Raw genomic sequence first — 25,104 nt, 5'->3', positions numbered from 1 at the left:
ACTCCTTGGAAGGAAAGTTATGACCAACCTAGACAGCATATTAAAAAGCAGAGACATTACTTTGCCAGCAAAGGTCTGTCTAGTCAAGGCTTTGGTTTTTCCAGTAGTCATGTACGGATGTGAGAGTTGGACTGTGAAGAAAGCTGAGCACTGAAAAATTGATGCTTTTGAACTGTGGTTTTGGAGAAGACTCTTGAGAGTCCTTGGAATGCAAGGAGATCCAACCAGTTCATCCTAAAGGAGATCAGTCCTGGGTATTCATTGGAAGGACTGATGTTGAAGCTGAAACTCCAATACTCTGGCCACCTGTTGCAAAGAGCTGACTCATTTGAAAAGATCCTGATGCTGGGAAAGATTGAGGGCAGGAGGAGAAGGGGACGACAGAGGATGAGATGGCTGGATGGCATCACCCACTCGATGGGCATGGGTTTGGGTGGACTCTGGGAGTTGGCGATAGAAAGGGAGGCCTGGCGTGCTGTGGTTCATGGGGTCGTAAAGAGTAGAACACGATTAAATGACTGAACTGAACTGAAGACCTTAAAAGAGATCTTATGGTATAGAATAGATAAAGAAATTAGTTCAGTACTATTTTATCTGATTCTTCTCAAATATTTGGTATTATATTCAAATATTTTTATTGTACTAAAACTGAAGCAAAGGCTATTGAAACAAGCACAGTATAATTACAAAGAGAAAACCTTTGTGTTTTATAGATATTATAGATAGTCACATTATTCTCTATAGCACAATCATAAGACATGGAAAAGTAACTCATTCACATCCCTCTTGTACTACATGAAAAGTCAGGAAACAAATTACAAGGCAGAAAATATGCAGTTATGATATTCATTAATGACATTTCAAGAATCAATACAATGATTTGAATATGTTTCTATAACAAAAACAAAAATTTTACTATTGTCACACTATAAGTGCAAATGTTAATTATTCATATCCTATATAACATTATGTTTTTGAATTAAAAATAGAATAGAGATTCATGTTTAAATGGGTTCTCTATTAAGCATTACTTCTAAAAGGAATTTTTTTAAAAGCTGTTGAGAAATACATAGTTTTGTTTTAAATATCCTGGGAAATAATTTGTTTAGAAGAAAAAAATCTCCCCCATGGTTGGACATATCTAAAATTCCCACCTATATATAAAGACTGGCACCTTCCTTACCTCAGAAATCTCGTAAGAAATTAAATATTTATTTCATGAATTACTGATGAGTCTGTTAGGACCCCTAGGTGAATATGAAAATGATCAATATCTTTTTTAAAAGGTTAGAGCATAAAAGACATTACATTTAGTTTTCAGAATTAAACTTTAAAACTTTTTTACTTTTTACATCTATTTGATTTTCAGAGATCACTAAGACTGGAAATCTCTCTCTTTTTGGATCTCTCATCACACAGGCAGAGGTTACCCATCACCCTTACCCTCTGTTTCCATCTGTTTTCTTCATCAAAAATAGCAGACATTTGTGCTGGCAGCTTTGTAAAGTGCAGAGAACTGTTTATGTAGTTAGGCTGTTCCAGGAAGTCCCCAGCTACTAGGTGGTAGTGCTTTCTTAATCCTGTTTTCACAATATCGAAACATTTCCAAGGGTGATGTCATGTCACTGGCAGAGAAACTTTTCCAACTGAATCTTTTCTTTTTTCTTTCATTTTTTTCAAGTCACCCAAGTATTCAAGGTCATAGTGACCCAAGCATTGAGGTTATGTGCACAACATTAGAGTTCCTATTTTTATTGCAGATCAAATTCATTTCTGAAATGACTTGTTTTCATGTGCAAATTAGATGATCTGCTTTTCTTATGTTTAACTTCTGTTTGTATAAAAATACTATCAATTTCATAATGATTTACCTTAAGATGTACATTATCTGATATTTAAAAGAAAAAAGGAATTAAAATAAGCATCTTATGATGTGTTACTAACAGTAAATAAGTTTCAAGAATAAAAAGCAAAACTTCAAACCAGAAGTCATGGTTTCTATCTAAAAACTGATTTATATTACAATATACCTAGATAAGTATGAAGACAATTATGTAGAATAAATAAAAAGCATTTCAAAAAGAATGTTAATTTAAAAGCAACAAAGTTGTTTATACATCATTATGAAAACAAATGAAAAATATGAATGCTTAAAGGTACATATTGCAAGGACATAAAGACTGAAAGTAACTATGAATGAAAACAAAATGAGATGTAGTGGGATTATAAGTGATTTTTAAATTTATTTATAATTTAAAAGTTAAACAGCATGAGATTTCAAGAAAGTAAGAAATAAACTCATCTTTACATACTTTGGTCTATAAACACATTATCAACAATTTACCATTTATACATAATGCACATTTTTAAATAAAAATGTGTTAAATATTAACATTCATGAGGTTATGGCTCAAAACCACTGACATTATAATCATTCCTTACTAAATAAAAAAATAAAGCTAACTGACAAAATATATAAAAATCCTTTCATCTTTTATGATGGTTAAATAAAAATGATATATCTAAAAAGAGTAATCTGCTTTTATTTTCTTCATTATCCTGGGTAATATATGATTTTTTAACATATTACTGAATAACGTATTGGCATTAGTTTGAAAGCCAATTGGCATTAGTTTGAAGGCACTGGTTTGAATGCTCATTTATATAGCCCTTTCTCAAATTTTATATTATACCAAATATAATTCTACAATAAAAAATTACTTCATTTTTGCTGCCAAATAGAATTATAAGGTCATGTCACAGAAAATATAATGGGATCATCATACTGCTTGAAATGCCAGAAACAGAGAGCCCAAACTAAAAATGTTGCTCGGAAGACTTAAAATTTCTTAGTACATACAGAACTTTCTAAATGACTAAGGACTAAGAGCTAGTTTTCTTATGAGAAGTCTTTTAATCACTTTGTGAAACTATCAGCATTACCCTGGAAATCTGCAAAAAAACTGGTGAATACAATGAAATCACTGACTATCAGGCCTCACTCAAAATGGCCAAATTTGGGGGACCAACCGCCCTCTTAAAGACATTTAAGTTTGATTCAAGTATTACATTACTAAGGAGAAATAGCACACTATTTAGTTATAGAAGTGGCTGTAGAAATCCATTTATCTGTCTAGGGACAGTTACAGGGACCCACACATATTGCATGAATATTTTGCCCTGCCAGAAAAAAATCCACTTCACTATTCCCAAGAATAATGCTAAGTCACTGGACTATTTATAGACCTTGACATTCAATCACAATTTATTGAAAGATAAATATATGCTGCACATATGCTGAAGCCTGGCAAAACAAAAAGTGAACAGGATAGATACAATTTCTATAATTCCTAGGCAACAGACCCAGTAAGAGACAAAAATTTAAAACAGGTCAATGCTGTCCCTGTACAGTGTATGGTATTATGTTCTGTGATAGACAAAGTTCCAGATATTATAAAGGCATGCAGGAAACTTGAGGAGTAAAGACTAAGCTGACACCTAAAAGATGAATGGCTCAGCAGGTAAAGAATCCACCTGCAATGCAGGAGACACAGGAGACATGGGTTTGACCCCTGGGTCAGGATGATCCCCTGGAAGAAGGCAAGGCAACCCACTCCAGTATTCTTGCCTGGAGAGTCCCAGGGACAGAGAAGCCTGGCAGGCTTCTTTCCAAAGGATCACAAAAGAGTTAGACACAGCTGAGTGATTAAGCACACACAAAAGATGAATAGCACTTAATAGCTGGGTACAGCAGATAGGAATTAGGGTCAGAGGATTCCACAGTGAGTGATGTGCATGTACAGAAGACTTGCAGACAGAGGAAACATGAAACGTTTGCAAAGTTTAAATTAACTCAGTGTGGCAGGAGTTGAGGGAGAGGGTGAGAAGGAGAAACAGTGTATAGATATTATAGTATCAGGAGTGGGGGAGAAGATGAGATGGTAGACTGGGGACCCTTAAACTAGAAGCAAACTTCAAAGGAAAAAAAAAAAAAAAGAACTTTTACAAAACAAGTTGAGAATGTGGAACTTCATAGTTAAGACTACAGAGGGCAGCACACAGGTTGAGTAATGTGACTGGGTTTTTGCTTCTGCAGAATACTCTAGGTCCAAGCTGCCGGCAGATGACTGTTACTGGGAGGTTGCAGGTGGCCTGCACTAAAAAGTTGCTCTTGACTCTAAGAAAATTAGTCAAACCACCATGCACAGAGTTAGAAGGTATAGCTCTTGGATTGGATGGTTGGTTTAGTTGCCCAGTCGTGTCCAACTCTTGCGACCCCATGGACTTGTAGCCTGCCAGGCTCCTCTGTCCATGGGATTTCCCAGGCAAGAATACTGGAGTGGGTTGCCATTTACTTCTCCAGGGGGACTGGAAGAGAGAGGCAACTACAGCCAAAACAAAGACCAGGTTGTGGCTAATCAATTGGGTGGTAGAGGGAAAGAACTGAAGGTCTTGAGCTCCAGGCCTTGACACACAGATAAATCTAACAATTGGGCATTCAAACCCAGAGCTCAGGAAAGATAGAAGCTACAGCAAGGATTTGAAAATAATTACCACTGAGAGATTTTCTGACTTGGGAAGGAAGCAGATTACCTAAGAATACAGAGAAAAGAATGGCTCCGACAGATACCTACAGAATACTTAACTAAACAATACAGGAAGAGGACCTGAATTTCACTACACAAAGTGTTAAATTTTAAAAATTTATATTAAGGGACTTTCCCTGGTGGTCCAGGGGTTAAGAATCTGCCTGCCAGTGCAGGGGACACAGGTTCAATCCCTGGTCCAGAAAGATCTCACATGCCACTGAGCAACTAAACCTGTGTGCCACAAATACTGAGCCTGGGCTCTAGAGCCTGAGAGCCACAACTACTGAGCCTCTGCACTGCAATTACTGAAGCCCACGTGCCTAGAGTCTGTGCTCTGCAGCAAGAAAAGCCAGTGCAATGAGACGCTCTAGCACCACAACTAGAGAGTAGCCCTCACTCATCACAACTAGAGAAAGTGCATGCACAGCAATGAAAACCCAGCACAGCCAATCACTTTCACTTTTCACTTTCATGCACTGGAGAAGGAAATGGCAACCCACTCCAGTGTTCTTGCCTGGAGAATCCCAGGGACAGGGGAGCCTGGTGGGCTTCCGTCCATGGGGTCCCACAGAGTCAGACACGACTGAAGTGACTTAGTAGTATATATAAGAAAGATAAACAGAGAAACTAAAGAAGAAGGAGGATTGGCCAGAAAGTTATTAGACAAACCAGCAGAGCATGATGGAAGCAAAAGGAAGTATTTCAAATTGAACCAAATGGGATGAACATCATCAAATGTTATCTTTGGATGAAAGATAAATGAGAGCATCTTTGTGTCTACTCCTCAACAAGGATATCACAACATAACACTTTGGCAGGAGCCATTCCTGGGTGGTGGGAAGAGCAATAGTCTCTAAAGAGCGTGGCTGTGAGGGGAAGGAAAATGTCCTACACTGCTGGAAAGCAATGTAGACTGAGAAGGATGTTACAGTTTGTGTTGGCTGGGTTCATAGGATGAGAAAGACTTCACTTCTTTAAAATGTTGATGAGAAGGAGAGACTAGAGCTGGGAAAACTGTTATCAGACAGAAAAAGGAGGCCACAGCCAAGGTTCTGTAGGAGGGCTGGAATGTGATGAAAAGCAAGGTGGAAAATAAGTAGAGAAGGGTAATCTATTTTCTCCACTTTTATGGTGGAAAAGCTGCCAGTGTGGGCTTTTCCTTGACTGTCTTCCCAAGCATATAGCTTTTATTGGAATTCAGGCTTCTCACTGCTATGAAATAGCAGACCTCATCTCCCATCTCTCTTTCCACAATGCAAATTCATCTAATAATCTCTGTTCTATGTACTTATGGGTAATCCAGGCATCATCTTGGTATGCCAGAACATTGTTTTAAGCATGATATCACTAACCATATATGTGTATGTTTGTGTGTATATATATATGTATATGTATATATGTGTATTACATATAAGTATAGACAAAACAATTAATATTTCCATTTTAATTGGATACCAGAAATACTAACTCATTACAGATTTTTCAGTCAGTAACACTTTCAGCAAAATCAATTATATATATTTGAAAAGCATATAAAATTTCATTAGAAAAATTATGTCTTTCAAGTATAATCCATCATAAATTCAAGCGGAAGCTTTTGGGATACACAGTTACACCCCAATGTTAACAGACCTGTTAACTTTGACAATAGTGACTCAAGTGAAACAAATGAACCCTTATAAACTTCAACACATATTCAGAAAGGATACTCTGTTTTGAGGGAATGTGGTTCACTCTCAAGTAAGCTGTTACACAAAACACTAAAGTGAAATGTGTTACAAATAGAACAGAAAGCTATCAATCTCCTGAGGAAAAAACCATCAGTTTGATTAATCTGAATGAAATCAGATAACACAGTGTGTAAAGGAACGAAACTAGTTAATTGTTGGCACCAAAATACGTTGTGGCAACCTCTGCTGTACAGCAAAGTGACTCAGTTAAACAAGAATAGACATTATTTTTTTTTAATATTCTTTCCATTATGATTTATCACAGGGTATTGAATTTTCCTGTCTATAGAGTAGAACCTTGTTATTCATCAAGCCTCTTAAAGATATTAAAGGAGGAAGAGGGGGAGGAAAAGGTGGGAGAGAAGGAAATGGGGAGGGGAAGAAGGAAGGGAAGGAGGGAGAGGGGAAGAAGGGGAAAAAGGGGAAGGAGGGGAAGAAGTCATTCTATCAATATATACTTCTCAGTAATCCATCCTCAAGAAATAAAGAAACAGAGAAAGCTCTCCACTGTGACTCACCTTGGTAGGTCCATTTCCATTAATCATCACTGGTAATGTTTCATAAAATACATTTTTGGCTCTGGCTTTGCCATTTTCAAATTTCAAAACAACTTCATCTGCATTTTAAAAAAGACAGATTTTAGTCATTTAAAATGTGTGTGTATGTGTTCATATACACATATTCATGTACATATCTATCTACATATTTTAGTTTGTTGTAAAATTTCTCATGCATGCTATTCCATGTGCCACACTTTTAGAAACTTTGCCTGCTTCAAGTCAGCAGATATCCGAAATGAAGGACAACACTGACACAGATGCAGATTCTAAGCACCTGACCTTCTGCAACCTGGTGCTGGCAAACTGACCTGCTAACACACTGAGAGGTCTTGGTTGAAAGGAAGCATCTTCACAATACTGTCCCTGTCTTTTGAAAGTGATGTAATCCCAAATGGATTAAATTATTGTCTCAATTTATTCATCTGTAAAATGGGATTCTTGCCTGATTTTCTAGGCTATTATGAAGGTAACAATATATGTCTAGCAAGTAGAAAACTGCCAGGCATAAGCTAGGTTTCTACAATTGGCATCACTGAAAGTACTTCAAGTTCTTGAAAATCAGGCCTAATGCTAATTCCAGGAATAAACAAGTCAGCACAAGGAGCTGAAACAAGGAGCAGAAACATTTTTTTTTTGTTTTCAAGCTCCTTTCCTCATATTTCCAGAGCACTCTGAACTAAATGCCTTCTACTCTAAGAATCTTTTAATTTATGAACTGCCTTAAAGAAGTATCTTGAATTGCAATATATTTTTAATTTGTGAGGTATTAATGTGAGGTATCAATGTATTTTTTAATGTATCAATTAATTACATTTAATGTATTCATGTATTTTTATCAAAATACACCTCTACAAGGAAAACATATACAGGCATGCACACACACATACACCACACTCCACAGTACATGTCTCATTACCAGTTACCTTTAACCTATATTGAAATAATTTAATACTGCTGAGTAATTCACAATATTAAAAGCTGATACTGAAAACTGTAATAACAAAATGTAATTAATTTAAAACTATATCTAGAGTCCCCAGTGGTAAATCACTAAAGTTTAAGTTACCTAAAAGCAGAAGTTTATCTTTCTGTACTATTCGTAGGAAATGATTTTAACTGGATGTATTTATATCAAGCTCAGCTTAACTCTAATATTTTGCTTAATAGTTGCAATACCTACATGTCAACCTTAGTCATAGCTCCAGCATGAATATAAAAAAGGATAAACAGTTGACAACACTGGTGTTCATTTGTACACATGAGCAACCCACTATTTAGGAAGCATACCTACAGCTCCATTTAAGGTCTGGAAAATTTTACATTTGTGATCCAATGTGATGTTAATAGCTTCCTAAAAATAAGAATGGAAAAAAAATTAAAATGACAAAAGAAACAGCAAACAACACTATCATGTTGATATAGTTTGCTCTTTGGGGGAATATGAAGATCCAAAACACAAATTATTCCAATACCTTCTTCAGAAAGACCCATGTTATGTGTTATATTAAGCTATTGAGGTTGGGTATTATTATTATGCAGTTTCATCTGCCTGACTGCTAAAACAGGTTTATAAGAGAAACAAAAGGCAAAGGAGAAAGGGAAAGATATACCCAACTGAATGCAGAGTTCCAGAGAATAGTAAGGAGAGATAAGAAAACCTTAAGTAAACAATGCAAAGAAATAAAAAAACAATAGAATAGGAAAGACTAAAGATATCTTCAAGAAAACGAGATACTAAGGCAACAGTTTATGCAAACATGGGCACAATAAAGGATAGAAATGGTGAGGATCTAACCGAAGCAGAAGATATTAAGAAGTAGCAAGAATACACAGAAGAACTACACAAAAAAGGTCTTAATGATGCAGATAAAAATGATAGTGTGGTCACTCACTTAGAGCCAGACATCCTGGAAAGTGAAGTCAAGTAAGCCTTACTATGAACAAAGCTAGTGGAGGTGGTAGAATCCTAGTTTAGCCATATAAAATCCTAAAGGATGATTCTGTTAATGTGCTGCACTCAATATGTCTGCAAGTCTGGAAAACTCAGCAGTGACAACAGGACTAGAAAAGGTCAGTTTCGTTATGTGAACCGAGAACTTCCAGATGTACAAGCTGGATTTAGAAAAGACAGACGAACCAGAAATCAAATTGCCAACATCTGTTGGATCAAAGAAAAAGCAAAGAGATTCCAGAAAAACATTTACTTCTGCTTCATTGACTACACTAAAGTCTTTGTTTGGATCACAACAAACTGTAGAATATTCTTAAAGAGATGGAATATAAGACCACCTTACCTGTCTCCCAAGAAACCTGTATGCAGGTTAAAAAGCAACAGTTAGAACCAGACATGGAACAACAGACTGGTTCCAAACTGGATAATATATATCAAGGCTGTATATTATCACCCTATTTATTTAACTTATATGCAGAGCACATCATGTAAAATGCCTGGTTGGATGAATCAAAAGCTGGAATCAAGACTGCTGGGAGAAATATCAACAACCTCAGCTATGCAGATGATACCAATCTAATGGCAGAAAGTGAAGAGGAACTAAAGAGCTTCTTGATGAAGGTAAAAGAAGAAAGAGAAAAGGCTAGCTTAAATCTTAACATTTAAAAAACTAAGATCTTGGCATCCAGTCCCATCAATTCATGGCAAATAGATGGGGAAAAATTGGAAACAGTGGCAGGTTTTATTTTCTTTGGCTCCAAAATCACTACAGATGGTGACTGCAGCAATGAAATTAAGACACTTGTTCCCTGGAAGACAATCTAATCATAAACATTAATCTACTTTACAACCTTACTCTCAATGGACCAATTTTTCAGCTACATTGCTCTGAAATAATATTCCTAGAATTGTCTTTGCATGCTATTACAGATGGAATGTTTGTGTTCCCTGAAAATTCATATGTTCAAGCCCCAAACTTCACTCTCTATCTCTTATCTCTCTCTCCACCGTGTGGAATACAGCAAGAAGGTGGCTGACATCTACAAGGCAGGAAGAGAGTTCTCCCCAGAATCTAACTATTCTGGCACCCTGATATCAGACTTCTAGCCTCCAGATCTCTGAGAAAACAATTTCTGTTATTTAAGCCACCCAGTCTATGATATTTTGTTATGGCAAACCAAGCAGACTAAGACATATGCTAACCACATTAAATTTTATGCCTAGAGAAAACATAAATAGTATTTACACAACTAAAAATACTACAGACCCAGCAGTGAGATTTCAGAGGAAACATCCTAAAGCAAAAACAATTAAATAACACTCAGAGCACTTTCACTGTGGAATTACACTCAGAAAGACAGGCATCAAGCTGCAAGGGCTAGTACTCATGCCAAGAGTAGGCTTCTCCTCTCGAATGAGAGATCAAATCTTCAGGCTGTTTGTGTCAGTCACATAAGAGAGAGTTAAAAAAAAAAAATTAAGAATAAAGTTTCTTAAGAAGTATCTAATTAAAATATTTAGATAGTATTTATCAAAAATACAAAAGCAGACACAGTGCAAACTCACTCTAAAATATACTTTAAAAAAAAACCAAACACTTGTTTCCTAATGACAGTACCCTGAAACACACAACTGAATAAATTTTAGAACTGTATTGATTATACAAAATAAACTTATAGAACATTAACTTATATTAGGTAATTATACTGAAAATAGTATCTAACAAATTAAAGAACTTTGTTTTTACTTTTCTCCAAAGTTCCATTTAAATCAATCTCAGGAATATTGTCCTTAGAGTTTAAGGCAAGGTGCTCTTGTTCCCAACATTCTTCTCCTTAATAAGAGAATTCAGATTTTAGTAGAACACATGTGCTTGAAATAAAGAACAAAACTCCTCTGCATTTTGTGATATGGTGTGTGTGTGGTTTAATCGCTAAGTCATGTTCGACACTGGCGACCCCATGGACTGTGGCCCACTAGGCTCCTCTGTCCATGGGATTTCCCAGGCAAGAATATTGGAGTGGGTTGCCATTTCCTTCTCCAGGGATCTTCAGAACTCAGGGAACGAACCTCAGTTTCCTGCATTGCAGGCAGATTCTTTACGGACTGAGCCACCAGGGAACCCTTTCCATATTATGTGTAGCCAAATACATATGTTCTGATCAAAGAAAAGTATAAGAAAGCATTTTGTGAGACTTCCAGATAGGCTCCTTAGAGCTGACACAACTGAGATGGCCCCATATTTATTACTCTGCCTGCAAAATTGCCCAAATATGGATGCAATGACTGGAGTGCCAGTAGCCACTTGAATCCAGACATTACATTGAAAGTGAGAGCTATTACCTACCCTCTTCAGTGGATCAATGTAAATTTTAGTGTAAAATAACTGATCGTCATCATTATCCTGGAGATTCCACTGTTGAACTATACGGTTGATATAAGGAGCATAACCAATAAATCCTGCAATAGAAAAGAGAATGAATAGAGGATCTAGAACTCAAAGACCAAAACTCATGTCTGTGTTAATTTCATAGACCAGTTGCATAGATTTGTAAAGCTATTAGTCCTAATCCATAGTTTAGAATTTCACAGCTCACCATGAGAGAAGTATGAGTTATTGAGTGTCCTTTGTTTCATATATAAATTCAAAGAGAAAAAGTTTTTATTATCAAGTGCAAATAAAAGACTCTCTTTGAATAAACACATTTCCCAAATTAATTTTTTAATTCATTTATTTTTAATTAAAGGATAACTGCTTTACAATATTGTATTGGTTTCTGCCATACATCAACATGAGTCAGCCATAGGTATACATATGTCCCCTTCCTCTTGAAATTCCCTCCCACCTCCCACTCCATCCAACCCCTCTAGGTTGTCACAGAGCCATGGTTTGAGTCCCCTGAGTCATACAGCAAATTTTCACCAGCTATCTATTTTACATATGGTAGTGTATATGTTTTCATGCTACTACAACCCATCCATTCAACCCATCTCCCCAAATTAACTGATACACGAGAGGCAACTAATGTTTTTGAACACATGTCAGGGGAAAAAAAGAGTTACTAGGAAAAAAATCAGAATCAGAAGAATTTCCTTTCTTCTGAAATGCTGTTCTTAGATCCAATGTAAAAGATTCACTGTTTCTGGGGAAAAAAAAAATACTACAGTGGTTTTAATGTCAGTGCCAGAGATGCTAACACAATCAAAAGAATGTTGGATTTGTCACTGACTGCAAACATCCCAAAGAAATTTTATATCTAGGACATTTTGGGAATTTTTCCTTCACTGAGCTAGTCATTACTATGTCTGCTAAACCATTTTCTGGCTAGGTTTTGTCATGGTCTGGAAAAAGGAAGTCTAAAATTGGATTTTTTACCTTGGCCTTAGAGCACAAGCATTCAATATGCCAACAACAGTTGTCTATAAAAGACAAAGACAACAGGATCATTTTTCCCTGTGTTTGAGTCTTCCTCTGAATTTCAGAAATGCAGCCAAACTGCTATGTTTCATTGATATGCAATACTTTTAACAAGGAGCAATTTTACTCCTGAAAATTGAAAAGAAACCTAACTTATTATCCTCAAAATTATAATGTCCTCATAGTAATAAAAGAATTAAAAGAAATAGGCAGGAAAATTATTGTTAACTAGAGCAAACAAGACAAAATGAAAACCTGACTAAATCAGTTACTGGTGGCTCATTTTTTCCTCATTTTTGCCAAATCAGAAAAATCTTAAAACACTGAAAAATATATATTTTTTAACTCTTAAAACTAATCTTCTGTGATTGAAAAAAAAAACATGTTTAAGCAGCAACATATGACATTTTCCAATGGTTTATATTACTGTTTTTCAAAAATTATGTTTCCTTATCCTTTTTATAAATTACAAATATCCTTTAAAATGAGAAGAAATTACATTTATTTTCAAAGCATGTTATATGTAGTTTATGGTGTACAGTTTGCTATTAAACTGCCATACTATTTCAGAAGACTAAAGTTTCTAATATTCCACCATTTTCCTCATAAGGAAACATGTTTACTCTCCATGATTTTTTAACTAATTGAGGTACACACAAACAAAACTCATGTCTCTTAAATAACTCTCTATATCATTCATAAATTTACATAAACTTTTATTGAACATACTTAGATTTTCTAGCATTTCTTTAATTACTCTGACTACAGAAAGAATAAGGATGATGTTCTGATACCCTGTCTGATCACTTTTGGGCTTCCCTGATGGCTCAGATCATAAAGAATTTGCCTTCAGTGCAGGATACCTGGGTTTGATCCCTGAGTCAGGAAGATCCCCTGGAGCCGATAACGGAAACCCACTCCAGTATTCTTGCCTAGAGAAACCCATGGACAGAGGTGCCAGTGGGCTGCCATCTATGAGGTCGTACAGAGTCTGGCACGACTGAAGTGACTCAGCAGCGGCAACCGCAGAATATGACTGAGAGACTAACACTTTCATTTCTCATGATCACTTTCTCACTTATAAATACATTCTCCTTAATTAAACTTGTTCACAAAGGCACTCGCTAGTTTTACTGCTTCCAAAGTTCTATGCCTCTGTTTGAAATTTAGATTTTTGAGTAAATATTTCACTATCTAGATTTTACATATGTTATGTTTCACTAAGCATGTCCTGTTCAGAAAAACTAATAAATACAAAGTAAAACTCATCCCAGAATTCCATAGCTAAGCGGCTTTTAATCTATCTAGGACTTAGGGTAAAGATAAGCCATGTATCACTGAGGGTCTGACAGTTGGGAGCAGATAGAGCTCTCATTCTCATTTAAAATTGCCTAGGCAGAGAAGTCAAGAGCAGGCAGCCATCTTTACTGTAAATCTAAGAGGATAATGTGACCTATATGAGAAACCCTAGGTTCAGATTTGAACGTTGAAGTAAAACCCAAAGACGGTAGATAAATTAGGAGAAAAAGAAAATGGTCAGGAGATCCCCAAAACCATGAACGAAAAATGTATTGAAGAGAAAAAAAGGAAGCTGAAACTTGGCAGTACACACTAAGACTTAAGGTTTCAGAAGAGCAAATTTATATGGGCTGATGGAGTTCCAAAGAATCACCATGGAAATGGGTTTCTAAAAGAAAATGCAGGTGAGTAGAGCTGTAACTAAGTTACTTGTCAAAAGTTTCATATACAAAAGTAATTGAGTAAAGTCTAAAACCCAGATCTGCTATCTCAAACAGCACTTATTTGAACTGGCCTGAATACAATCAGTTATTTTATGTAATTCACAATAAAATCTGTCTTTCCAGTGTGGCTTACTTACAATTTCCACTCAACATTGTTTCTCTGACAAGTTACCTGTCCTATATACACGTTTTCTGGCCATATTTTTACTTAATCTCAGTCTAAAGAAATAAAATATCTAAAGTCAAACTTCCTTTTATTTTTTGATGGAAGGGGGAAACTTGATCATTTATTTCTTAATTCATAGTGGTATAGCTAAGGCAGTACTTTAAGTTCACCTAAGCACTCAATGTTGAATCTTTATGACTAGGGATTTCAAGACAAATCATTTACTCCGATATATTTAAAATAAAAGTGAAAGAAAGCCAAAGTGTTAGTCACTCAGTCGTGTCCGACTCTTTGCAACCCCATGGACTGTAGCCCACTAGGCTCCTCTGTCCATGGAATTCTCCAGGCAAGAATCCTGGAATGGGTTGCCATGCCCTTCTCCCAGGGGATCTTCCTGACCCAGGGATCAAACCCGGATCTCCTGCATTGGCATGCAGATTCTCTGCCATCTGAGCCACCAGGCCATTTGTTTAAAATATAGATAAAGTTAATGCCTATTTGTTAAAGCTACTCAAGTGTAGCTTGCAGTTTTTCCTAAGTAAGGGAATTTACTAAGCCCATTAACCTAGAGCCAGCAAATTCTTAATGACATTATAGTCAGACGACCAGAATCCCTGTAGTTTTTCCTTTAATAACTGAATGCCTACTGGAGAAGTCACTTAAATTAGGGAAACATGGTTTTCTCACTTATAATGTAGAAACAATAACATTTACATATAAATAATATTTACACTAGTAATAACACATTACTAGTGTTTTTAGGAGCATCATATGATATAACAGATGAGAAAATGTTTTGTCAACTATAAAACACACTGTGAATTTAAACAGATATAATTTTTCCATAGTAATAAGAAGATAATGGTTATTTAAAACATGTCTATAGTCACATATTTTTTAAAAAGGTGGTTTCATCAACATTTTAATCCATGACTCGCATTATACTTTTCTTCCAGTATCTTACTCACCTCCTGAATTCAGGTAGCGTTTCCCAATGTGCACAATGGGATACTTGTCTGCTAGTCTTTTATCTGGCCACAGAATTCCATCAGCTGCAAACACTACTTTGTGGTTTGACTTTTGAAACTTTTTTAGAACTTCTTCTGGACCACCAGCAAATATAACATCAAAGCTGTTTGATGAGAGGGGAAAAAAAGAAGTTTACAATACAGTTGTTGAAATTTAGAGATATAAACCAAGAGATTATTTTTCTCTAATAAAAATCAGAATTTAGAATCCAACATCAGATTAATTTCAGCTATTTGCAGAGTAAACCAAACAACTCTCCCTCAACTTAAATTATATGGATTGTATTAAGCTATTACTGTTTATGTTACACTGGTAATGAAGTCCAAATAAAAGACAGCTTTTTTAGTATTAGTCTTAATTTTTTAAATAATCATTTACTCTCCAAAATCAAAATTCCAAAAGTGTTGAGAAGTTAAAAATCAGTAACTTGTTGTATAACATAGTAGAAGCGCTACTACTGACAGAGGCTGCCATTGTAACTGCCTAATGTTTCTTTCTAATTTGTACTCATCTATAATAATTTCTGCAGATTTCCTTACCTTTGACAAAATGTTTCCACCTACTAAATGTTATCAATATAAATGTAAATTTGAACCACTATTTAGCCTGAAATCCTAAACTAAATGCATACAGACATGTGTATCTTTTTAAAGTTCAATATATTTAAAAATGTAAAAAATTAAATTTATAGTTTCATGGATTTTCTGAAGATTGTATTGCCCACAGTTCATCCAGAGAATCACAATGACTTATAATATGAAACGTGACACACACTATCTGTTTCCTCTCTGCAATAAGTTCTCTGTTCTTGCTACAACCACAAATTCTTCTTCATCTTTTTTTAACAAAACCAACGATTTCCAAAGATGATAATTTCATGACTTGCCATCCCAGGTGGCTAACAAAAACAGTACACAAATGCTCTCTAATTCAGCACCAGGTCTTCCTAATAGCCAATAGTCCAAATGCACTTCTGTGATACCTGGAGTGGTGCAGAGGCAGGAAGGGGGTACCAGCAAGGAAGGACTGGGGACATTGTTGGTTTTATTTTTGGCCACACCATGCTACATGTAGGATCTTAGTTCCCCCACCAGGAACCAAACCCATGCCCACTGCAGTGGAAGTGCAGAGTCTTAACCACTGGACCACCAAGGAAGCCCCTGCTATGATATCTGAATTGGGAAGCAAGGAGGCTGTTACACACACTTTGCCAAACTTGCTCTTGAGTTTGTTAATATGCTAACATAGTAGTATGTATCAGGCAACATTCAATAACTTTCTGTACATGAATTTGGGCTTCCCCTGTGGCTCAGCTGATAAAGAATCTGTCTGCCAATGCAGGCGATGCAGGAGACATGGGTTCAATCTCTGGGTCAGGAAGATTCCCTGGAGAAGGAAATGGCAATCTACTCCAGTGAAATTTGAGTAGAACCGGTATGTTCATGCAACCTCCAAGTCCTGGGCTTTAAAAAGGAAGCTGCCTACCCTCTGATTCCTCTTTCCCTTTCATGGTGAACCAGACTTTACAAGCAAAAATTCCTTGACATACTCGCCCCCACCAGATAGTCCACTTCTGAATCTTTAAAAAAAAAAAAAAAGATTAAAATGTTGCTAATGTGAAACTCCAGTACTTTGGCCACCTCATGTGAAGAGTTAACTCATCGGAAAAGACTCTGATGCTAGGAGGGATTGGGGGCAGGAGGAGAAGGGGACGACAGAGGATGACATGGCTGGATGGCATCACCTGACTCGATGGATGTGAATCTGAGTGAACTCCGGGAGTTGGTGATGGACAGGGAGGCCTGGTGTGCTGCGATTCATGGGGTCGCAAATAGTCGGACACGACTGAGCGACTGAACTGAACTGAACTGAATGTGAAACTGAACTTAGTAATTATGCCTAGGCAATTTTTAAAAATTAGTAAAAGTAAAGTTGAATTCAGAGAACTATACCATTTTTTTTCATTCTAAAATTTTTTCATTGCTTTTTGTTACCAAAAAAAACTTCAAAATTAAAACATATCTATCTAGCTACATATGTGTGTGTGTGTGTGTGTGTGTGTGTGCATGCTGCCAAGTCGCTTCAGTCATGTCCGACTCTGTGAGACCCCATAGACGGCAGCCTACCAGGCTCTGCCGTCCCTGGGATTTTTCCAGGCAAGAGTACTGGAGTGGGGTGCCATTGCCTTCTCCACCTAATAGTCTTGCTGTATACCAATTGGTCTTATAAGTAAAAGGATTCTTTAGTGAGAGTCATTCTGAAAGGCCAGTTTACTGATAACTGTGATGGAAACAAATATTTAAAGGGAGAAACAAGTATGCCCTTCCTTCCAGAAATTTACAAAACAAACTGCTCTAAGGGAAGTAGAGGGAACACATAAACTGTATATATCGAAACTGTATATATGCATATTTGGCATTTACGTTTTTCTTCCTTTTAAGATCAGTGGGTAGAAAAATTTTAATACTGTTAATAATATAAAGTGATTCAGTTTGCACAATCTGAAGTCTAACAGATGGGTTTCTAATTCCAATTCCAGCTCTATCACTTGCCATCTGAGTAACCATAGGAAAGTTAGTAACAAACTCTTTATGCTTCTGTTCCTTTAAGCATAAAATGATGGGGAAAGTAGTGCTTATTTCTCATCAAGATATTGCTACAAAAATTAAAAATTAACCCCATAATAATCTTTCAAAAAAGTTTTAAAAATTAACATTTTTGTTACTATAAGAAAGGGACCTGAAAAAATGAGAGGTAGGACAAAAACTTACTTTTAAATTTACGCATGTCTATAGTTTTAAATAATTTTATTTTTAGCCAAATACACATTTTAAGATAAATTTTAAATCAGAATAAATTTGTTCTGACTAAAACCTCAAGCCAACTCCCCTCCATGTTTATTTAAAAAACTGAATTAATCTGACTTCACAAAGTATTTATATAAATATCTCAAGTTTCTCTTTTTCTTATAAATAAGTACTGCTGCTGCTAAGTCGCTTTAGTCATGTCTGACTGTGCGACCCCATAGACGGCAGCCCACCAGGCACCCTGTCCCTGGGATTCTCCAGGCAAGAACACTGGAGTGGGTTGCCATTTCCTTCTCCAATGCATGAAAGTGAAAAGTGAAAGTGAATTCACTCAGTCATGTCCGACCCTCAGTGACCCCATGGACTGCAGCCCACCAGGCTCCTCCGCCCATGGGATTCTCCAGGCAGGAGTACAGCTGATTTCATAAGTATGACCACTTCAGATTTCTACCTTGCGAGATAACCCTATTTTTTCTCTCAGGAGTATTTTCTTCAAGACTACTAGTTGCTGATATAATTTTCTTTTTTAAATACTGAAGATTAGGAAATAAAACTAGCTTTATAAGACCAGTTACCAGGGTAACTAAGCCCTGAGAGGTAAAGCAAATAAACCAAACCCTCTGAGGCACAGGACCCAATAAATTGTCTGGAGAGATGGATAAAAAGAGCTCATTATGTCAGAGAATCATATGATTGAAGACTTGGACCAAACCGATTCAGATATTTCGCACGTAGCATCATGCATTCGAACTTTCCTGGTGGCTCAAAGGTACAGAATCTGCCTGCCAATGCAGGAAACACAGATTTTATCCCTGGGTTGGCAAGATCCCCTGGAGGAGGCCATGGCAACCCACTTCAATATTCTTGCCTGGGAAATTCCATGGATGGAGGAGCCTGGCGGGCTACAGGCCATGGAGTTGCAAAAGAGTTAGACACAAGTTAGAAACTAAACAACAGCAAATATCATGTATTCGAAGTTATAAAGGTACAGTTGGCAAATGATTATTGTGTCTTTGTAACACCAGTGAAGGACTTAATATCTCCACAGTATATCTCAAATTATTAACAAAAGTCAACAGCTTGAAACTGAGGAGTTGTGGGCTACTTGTACTCTGATGATTTAAAAATTTTATAAGTAGGCATTACCTTTATAACAAAAAGCAATTACTGTAGATCAAAATGTAAAAGTCAAAAGTTCTCTTCACATAATTCAAGCAAGGATTTGACTTTGAATAAAAATTTAAGGTTGCTGGAACTTTCTCATTCCATTCTAGTAGCATGGCTATTTCTGTGTTGAAGTACTTTAGAAAAGTTTTTTTGAACCAATTTAAAACATTTTAAAGGGCAAGAAAGTTTTTCTACTTAAAATGACTTTAGTCACATTAACCCAAAAGGTCAAACTTTTTAAAAAAATGCCCACAACAGTCATAAAAATAATGCTCATAGGAATTTGATACATTTAAATGTGAAGAATAAGATAAAACTTTCCACAGTTCACTGTGGTAAATATTCCTGGGTCCTGCAAAAACCATAAGGTTTTCACCTTATGTGGTCATGCTGAGTCCTCTACCAGACACGTCAGTGTTCTATCTCAGACAGGTCATTGAAACTTTTACAAGCATTTGTCCTTCTGCGTTCCCTGTTTCTGTGGCACCATCAACCATACAGTCACTCAAGCTGAAAATACTTCATTCAGCCCTGCCTCTTCCCTTTCCATGGCTTCTCTCATCAAATCTTTCTCCAGAACCCATTGATTCCATCTACTTAATCTATTTAAAATTTAAAGCCTCTCCACTCCCACTAAAACACACTGGACTAGATTAATTCAAAAATCTTATAAGCCTCCCCATCACCCATCCCCTCCAATAAGGACCATCTGACAAACTCTCCTGAAAACCTTTCTGTGCCAGTCCCTTGACTGGATCAGTCCCTTGACTGGATCAGAACTATGGTCTAAAGTGGGACTCAGCAAATATTTACTATCTAGCCTTTTAGAGAAAATTCCTTAGGCTTTGAGGGCAATACGGTCTCTGCTGGATGACTCAACTCTGCCTTTGTGGTACAAGGCGGCCATAGGCAATTTGTAAATAATTGAGCACACTTGTGCTACAACAAAAGTATTTACAGAAAAGAGCCTGGGCCAGACTACAGCTTACCAAACTGTGGCCTGTAAAATAAATTCTAAATGAATCAGATTCACATTAATTTTCTATTAAATAATATGTTCTGAAGTCACACTGAATTATTCGATCTCTTTCATGTCTTTAATCTGATGTTTCATCAGCTTAGCACATCTTTTTCCAGTCAGATCCAAACAACTCACCCTCATCTAAATCTCACTTCCTCTACAAACCTCTACGTGAGCAGCACAAATGGAAAAGATCATTTCCATCCTCTTAATCCCCACAACTCTTTTCCTCTCTTTTTCCACAGAATGTTTCATTTTCTACTTGTCATGGACAGGGAAGAGTGGCGTGCTGCAGTCCATGGGGGTCGCAAAGAGTTGGAGACGACTGAGCGACTGAATTGAACTGACCTTCATGCTGGCAGTGACTATTTATACTAAACTGCACTGTCTTCCTTCACATGCCAAATACACCACTTTATTCATCTGTGTATTATTCCCCTGAGGCACAGAGGAAAACAACAGAAGTGTTCCCTAATCTTGTTTATTTGTTCCTCCCCAACCCACACTTTATTCATCATCACTGATATAAATTTAAGCCAAAAGTTAAGGAAATGGCAACGCACTCCAATATTCTTGCCTGGAGAATCCCATGGACGGAGGCTACAGTCCACGGGTTGCAGAGTCGGACACGACTGAGTGACTTCACTTTCACTTTCACTAAAGTCTAATGAAGCATGCAAGAAGCAATACACCTGATAATTCTCTCTTTAATCATGTCTTCATCTTAAACACATATCTATATTTTTCACAGATGATTGATGCTAAAAACAATACCATAGAACCACTCCCTCCTCATTTTCATAAAGCAGTTGAAAATGTCTACTCAGTTGAACTTGTGGAATAAATTACAAAATAATCACAAGAGAAATGATTAAATTTTTCATAGGAATTTTGAAGGAAGGGGAAGGAATAAACTTGGACAAAGTAGGGACTATTTTAGAAACAATTACTGGGAGGATTTTTGTAATGGTAATATAATTTCATTTTCTGAATATAATACTCCTACTGAGGCTGGGATGAGGTAGGAGTCAAATTAGGACACTGCCCAGGTGGAGAGTCATTTTGTCCAGACAGCTTCCTGAGAGTAGCCAAGTCCTGAGGTGCAGGGCAGCCAAGGAGACATTGTGGCAAGACCTCAAGGTGCTCAAGCTGCTAGCTAACTGTGGGACCACGAGTTATCATCACTTGGTGCCTCTGCATCAGTCTCTTTACTTGTAAAATAAATGATTAAATGAAAATCTCCCTCTAATTTTTAAATGATAGTTAAATTTATCTCTGCAACATTAGAACTTTCAAATCTGATACATATTTAGTGCACAGTAAGTATGGTAAAGAACCTGCCTACTGACACAGGAGACCTGAGACTCGGGCTTGATCCCTGGGTCAGGAAGATCCTCTGGAGGAAGACATGGCAACCTACTCCAGCATTCTTGCCTGGCGAATCCCATGAACAGAGCAGCCTGGCAGGCTACAGTCCATAGGGTCACACAGAATCAGACATGACTGAAGTGACAGCACACACACACGTGCACACACAACTAAGTATTCATTGAATCAGTGAAGAAAGCAAGCAGCTTTTTTTCAATCCCCAGCATTTATTATTATGTAGCTATAATATTATTATTATGTAGTATTATTATATAATAATACTACATAGTATATACAATATACTATATACAATAATATATACATATTATTATGTAATATTATATTATTATTATATAATATTAGTATTACTATGTAGCTATTCCAGAAAACAGATACAAAGCTATGGATAGAAAAGCCTATCCAGAGGGCAAGATTTCTGTCCCAGTTAACCCCTGTGCCACCACCAATCCAGCCATGGCAGCTAGCACCATATTTTATATAATAACAGATGCTTAATAATACATATTTACTCAAAATAAAAAGATTCAAGGAGTAGGTAATCTGGTTTGTAGATAATCCGGTTTGGGGAAAATCTGATTTATGTCTACACACCAAAAGTAGACAAATTAGTACCATTTATCTAGCTATATATAAACAACCAATCCTTCTTTTAAATACAGTCTGGTTCTTCCTTATTCCAACATACCCACTAATACACTCAGTAAACACTAATAAGAATATCTGAACAATTTTTTTAAATCATTCATTTCCCATGTAATTCCTAATCATATTTCACATCATGGATGAGGCTGAAGGCAATGCAATATGTTTAAGTGACAGCTAAAGATTTTAACCTTTCCTTCAAAAACAAGGGAAAAAATTAAAAACCATGTCAGTTCAGCTCAGTTCAGTTCAGTTCAGTCGCTCAGTCGTGTCTCACTCTTTGCAACCCCATGAATCGCAGCACGCCAGGCCTCCCTGTCCATCACCATCTCCCGGAGTTCACTCAGACTCACATCCATCGAGTTCGTGATGCCATCTAGCCATCTCATCCTCGGTCGTCCCCTTCTCCTCTGTGTTTGGCTTTCCTTCACTAATTTAATGAAATATTGTCCATTGCTAATGACTAGGTTCTTTGTGTCTGCAAACCTAAACTGCCCTCATTGCCAAGAAGAAGTCTATTAAATAAATCTGCCATAATTAGTTAAAATTACAGCCATCAATCTTAAAAAGCTTTGCTTTCAGAAAAATTTTACTCTGTCTTCTGTATAAACTATGTGTATTAGTCAGCTGCAAGTTCAGTTCAGTTCAGTCACTCAGTCGTGTCCAACTTTTGAGATCCCATGAATTGCAGCACACCAGGCCTCCCTGTCCATCACCAACTCCCAGAGTTCACTCAAACTCATGTCCATCAAGTCGGTGATGCCATCCAGCCATCTCATCCTCTGTTGTCCCCTTCTCCTCCTGCCCCCAATCGCTCCCAGCATCAGAGTCTTCTCCAATGAGTCAACTCTTCGCATGAGGTGGCCAAAGTATTGGAGTTTCAGCTTTAGCATTAGTCCTTCCAAAGAACACCCAGGACTGATCTCCTTTAGAATGGACTGATCTCCTTTAGAATGGACTGATTTCCTTGCAGTCCAAGGGATTCTCAAGAGTCTTCTCCAACACCACAGTTCAAAAGCATCAATTCTTCGGCGCTCAGCCTTCTTCACAGTCCAACTCTCACATCCATACATGACCACTGGAAAAACCATAGCCTTGACTAGACGGACATTTGTTGGCAAAGTAATGTCTCTGCTTTTGAATATGCTATCTAGGTTGGTCTTTCTAAATAAATGTGGTTATGTTATACATCATTTGAATGCACATTTCTAGCTTTAGTTTTTTGCAAAAGACTTATTACTTGCTGTTTATTTTATATTTACTTCAGACTAGGGAAATGATGTGAGATGAAAAGCAAATTCAAGTAATTTTGTTATTTGAGTTTAAAATGGGTCATAAAGCATGGAGACAACTCACAACATAAACAATGCATTTGGCCCAGGAACCACTAATGAATGTACAGTGCAGTGGTGGATCAAGAAGTTTTGCAAAGGAGATGAGAGCTCAGTGTCAGGCCATTGGAAGATGACAACGACCAATTGAGAGAATCACTGAAGCTGATCCTCTTAAACCACACAGGAAGTTGCTGAAGAACTCAACATAGACAATTCTATAGTCGTTCAGCATTTGAAGCAAACTGGAATGGTGAAAGCTCAATAAGCAATTCAGTGGGTGCCTCATAAGCTGGCTAAAAATTAAAAAAAAAAAATCTATGTTTTGAAGTGTTGCTTCCTCTTATTCCACACAACATCAACAAACCATTTCCTGATCAGATTGTGATGTGGGGTGAAATTTATATTGTGTGGTGGCACTGAATGTAAATGTCATTAATCAGATGTTGCTTTTTACAGAAAGAATCCCAATATATGAAATATTTGAAAGGCATATTTGGTGGTGGTTACTGGACTCACCAAAATGATTATTTCCTCTCTGAAAATATCTACCCCACGATTTTGGTATATAGCAACTCCTTGGTTCATTGAAGTATTTGCTTAAAGATAGTTAACTTTATGACTTTGAGGTAAGATAAAGGAATTGACTTTGCAATTTATAAGCTCTCGCTAAATAATGGTAGGAGTAAGGTAGACTGAATTTTTAAAAAACTAGAATGGTAGTCGCATGTTATAATATTTGTCCCCAAAATCTCTATGAGCCTACTTCAAAAGAGCTCATCATACTTTGTCCAGTCTGTTAAAGTCATCAAATCCATTATATATACTGATAGTTGTTCAAATTAAGGGGAGATTGTCAATTTCACAAAGCATCTTAATTGCAATAAAACACACACACACACACACACACTGCAGGGTGAAGTAACTTTAAAAAAAAAGTTTGTGGTAGTTTCTCATATGAAGAGCTTCAGTGTTCATTTGGTTTTAAGAATAACCCAAACCCTTGTTAAATATTTATTTACATCTAAATTAAATATGGTAAATCTTAACAGTATATTTATGAACACTGTCTCTAATTTTAAATGTTCATCCAAAAGTCAGTTTAGAATACATATTCCCATGGAAGTGATGTTATAAGATTGCTTTCAAATTAATTCACAAAAGCCTGTCACAATGAACACTAGGGACCATTTTGAGATATGGGAAATGTTCCAGAATCAAGCAGTGACAATAATTCCACAACTCTGTAAATTTAATAAAAATTATTGAAATTTTCACTTAAAATGAGCATATGTCAAGGTATATAAATCATATTTCAACAAAGCTATTTTCTTAAAGACTATTTAAACTATTAACTACATAAGCCTTGGTATTTTTTTATATAGTAGTAACCTATACTTCCATAAAACTAATTAGTACAGTTGAATTGTCCTTAAAAACTCACATAACAAGTAGTAATTGGTTTGATTTACTAAAATGAATATATTATGAACTATAGCCTTAATTGGAGGTAAGTTTACTTAGTAGATTAACAATTCTATTGCAAAATAGTTTTCCTATTT

The 25,104-nt window shown here is 36.5% G+C and overlaps 1 protein-coding gene across 4 annotated transcripts in view; it reads right to left on the bottom strand.

Annotated features, from left to right (window-relative positions):
* Window positions 1-25,104, bottom strand: part of PLOD2 (procollagen-lysine,2-oxoglutarate 5-dioxygenase 2) — a 119,630-nt gene that overhangs the window by 33,751 nt on the left and 60,775 nt on the right. For all 4 annotated transcript variants that reach the window (XM_060405538.1, XM_060405541.1, XM_027959595.3 and 1 more), the window contains 4 exons: window positions 15,125-15,288; window positions 11,178-11,290; window positions 8,167-8,230; window positions 6,838-6,935 (listed from right to left, as the gene is read on the bottom strand). In XM_060405538.1, coding sequence (XP_060261521.1) covers window positions 6,838-6,935; window positions 8,167-8,230; window positions 11,178-11,290; window positions 15,125-15,288 — 439 coding nt within the window. The remainder of the gene's footprint in view (window positions 1-6,837; window positions 6,936-8,166; window positions 8,231-11,177; window positions 11,291-15,124; window positions 15,289-25,104) is intronic.

This window comes from Ovis aries, chromosome 1 (genome assembly GCF_016772045.2).
Source record: "Ovis aries strain OAR_USU_Benz2616 breed Rambouillet chromosome 1, ARS-UI_Ramb_v3.0, whole genome shotgun sequence".
In the NCBI taxonomy this organism is placed as follows: Eukaryota; Metazoa; Chordata; class Mammalia; order Artiodactyla; family Bovidae; genus Ovis; species Ovis aries.
Note: the sequence above shows the minus strand (reverse complement) of the source record. Positions and strands in the feature narration are given on the sequence as shown.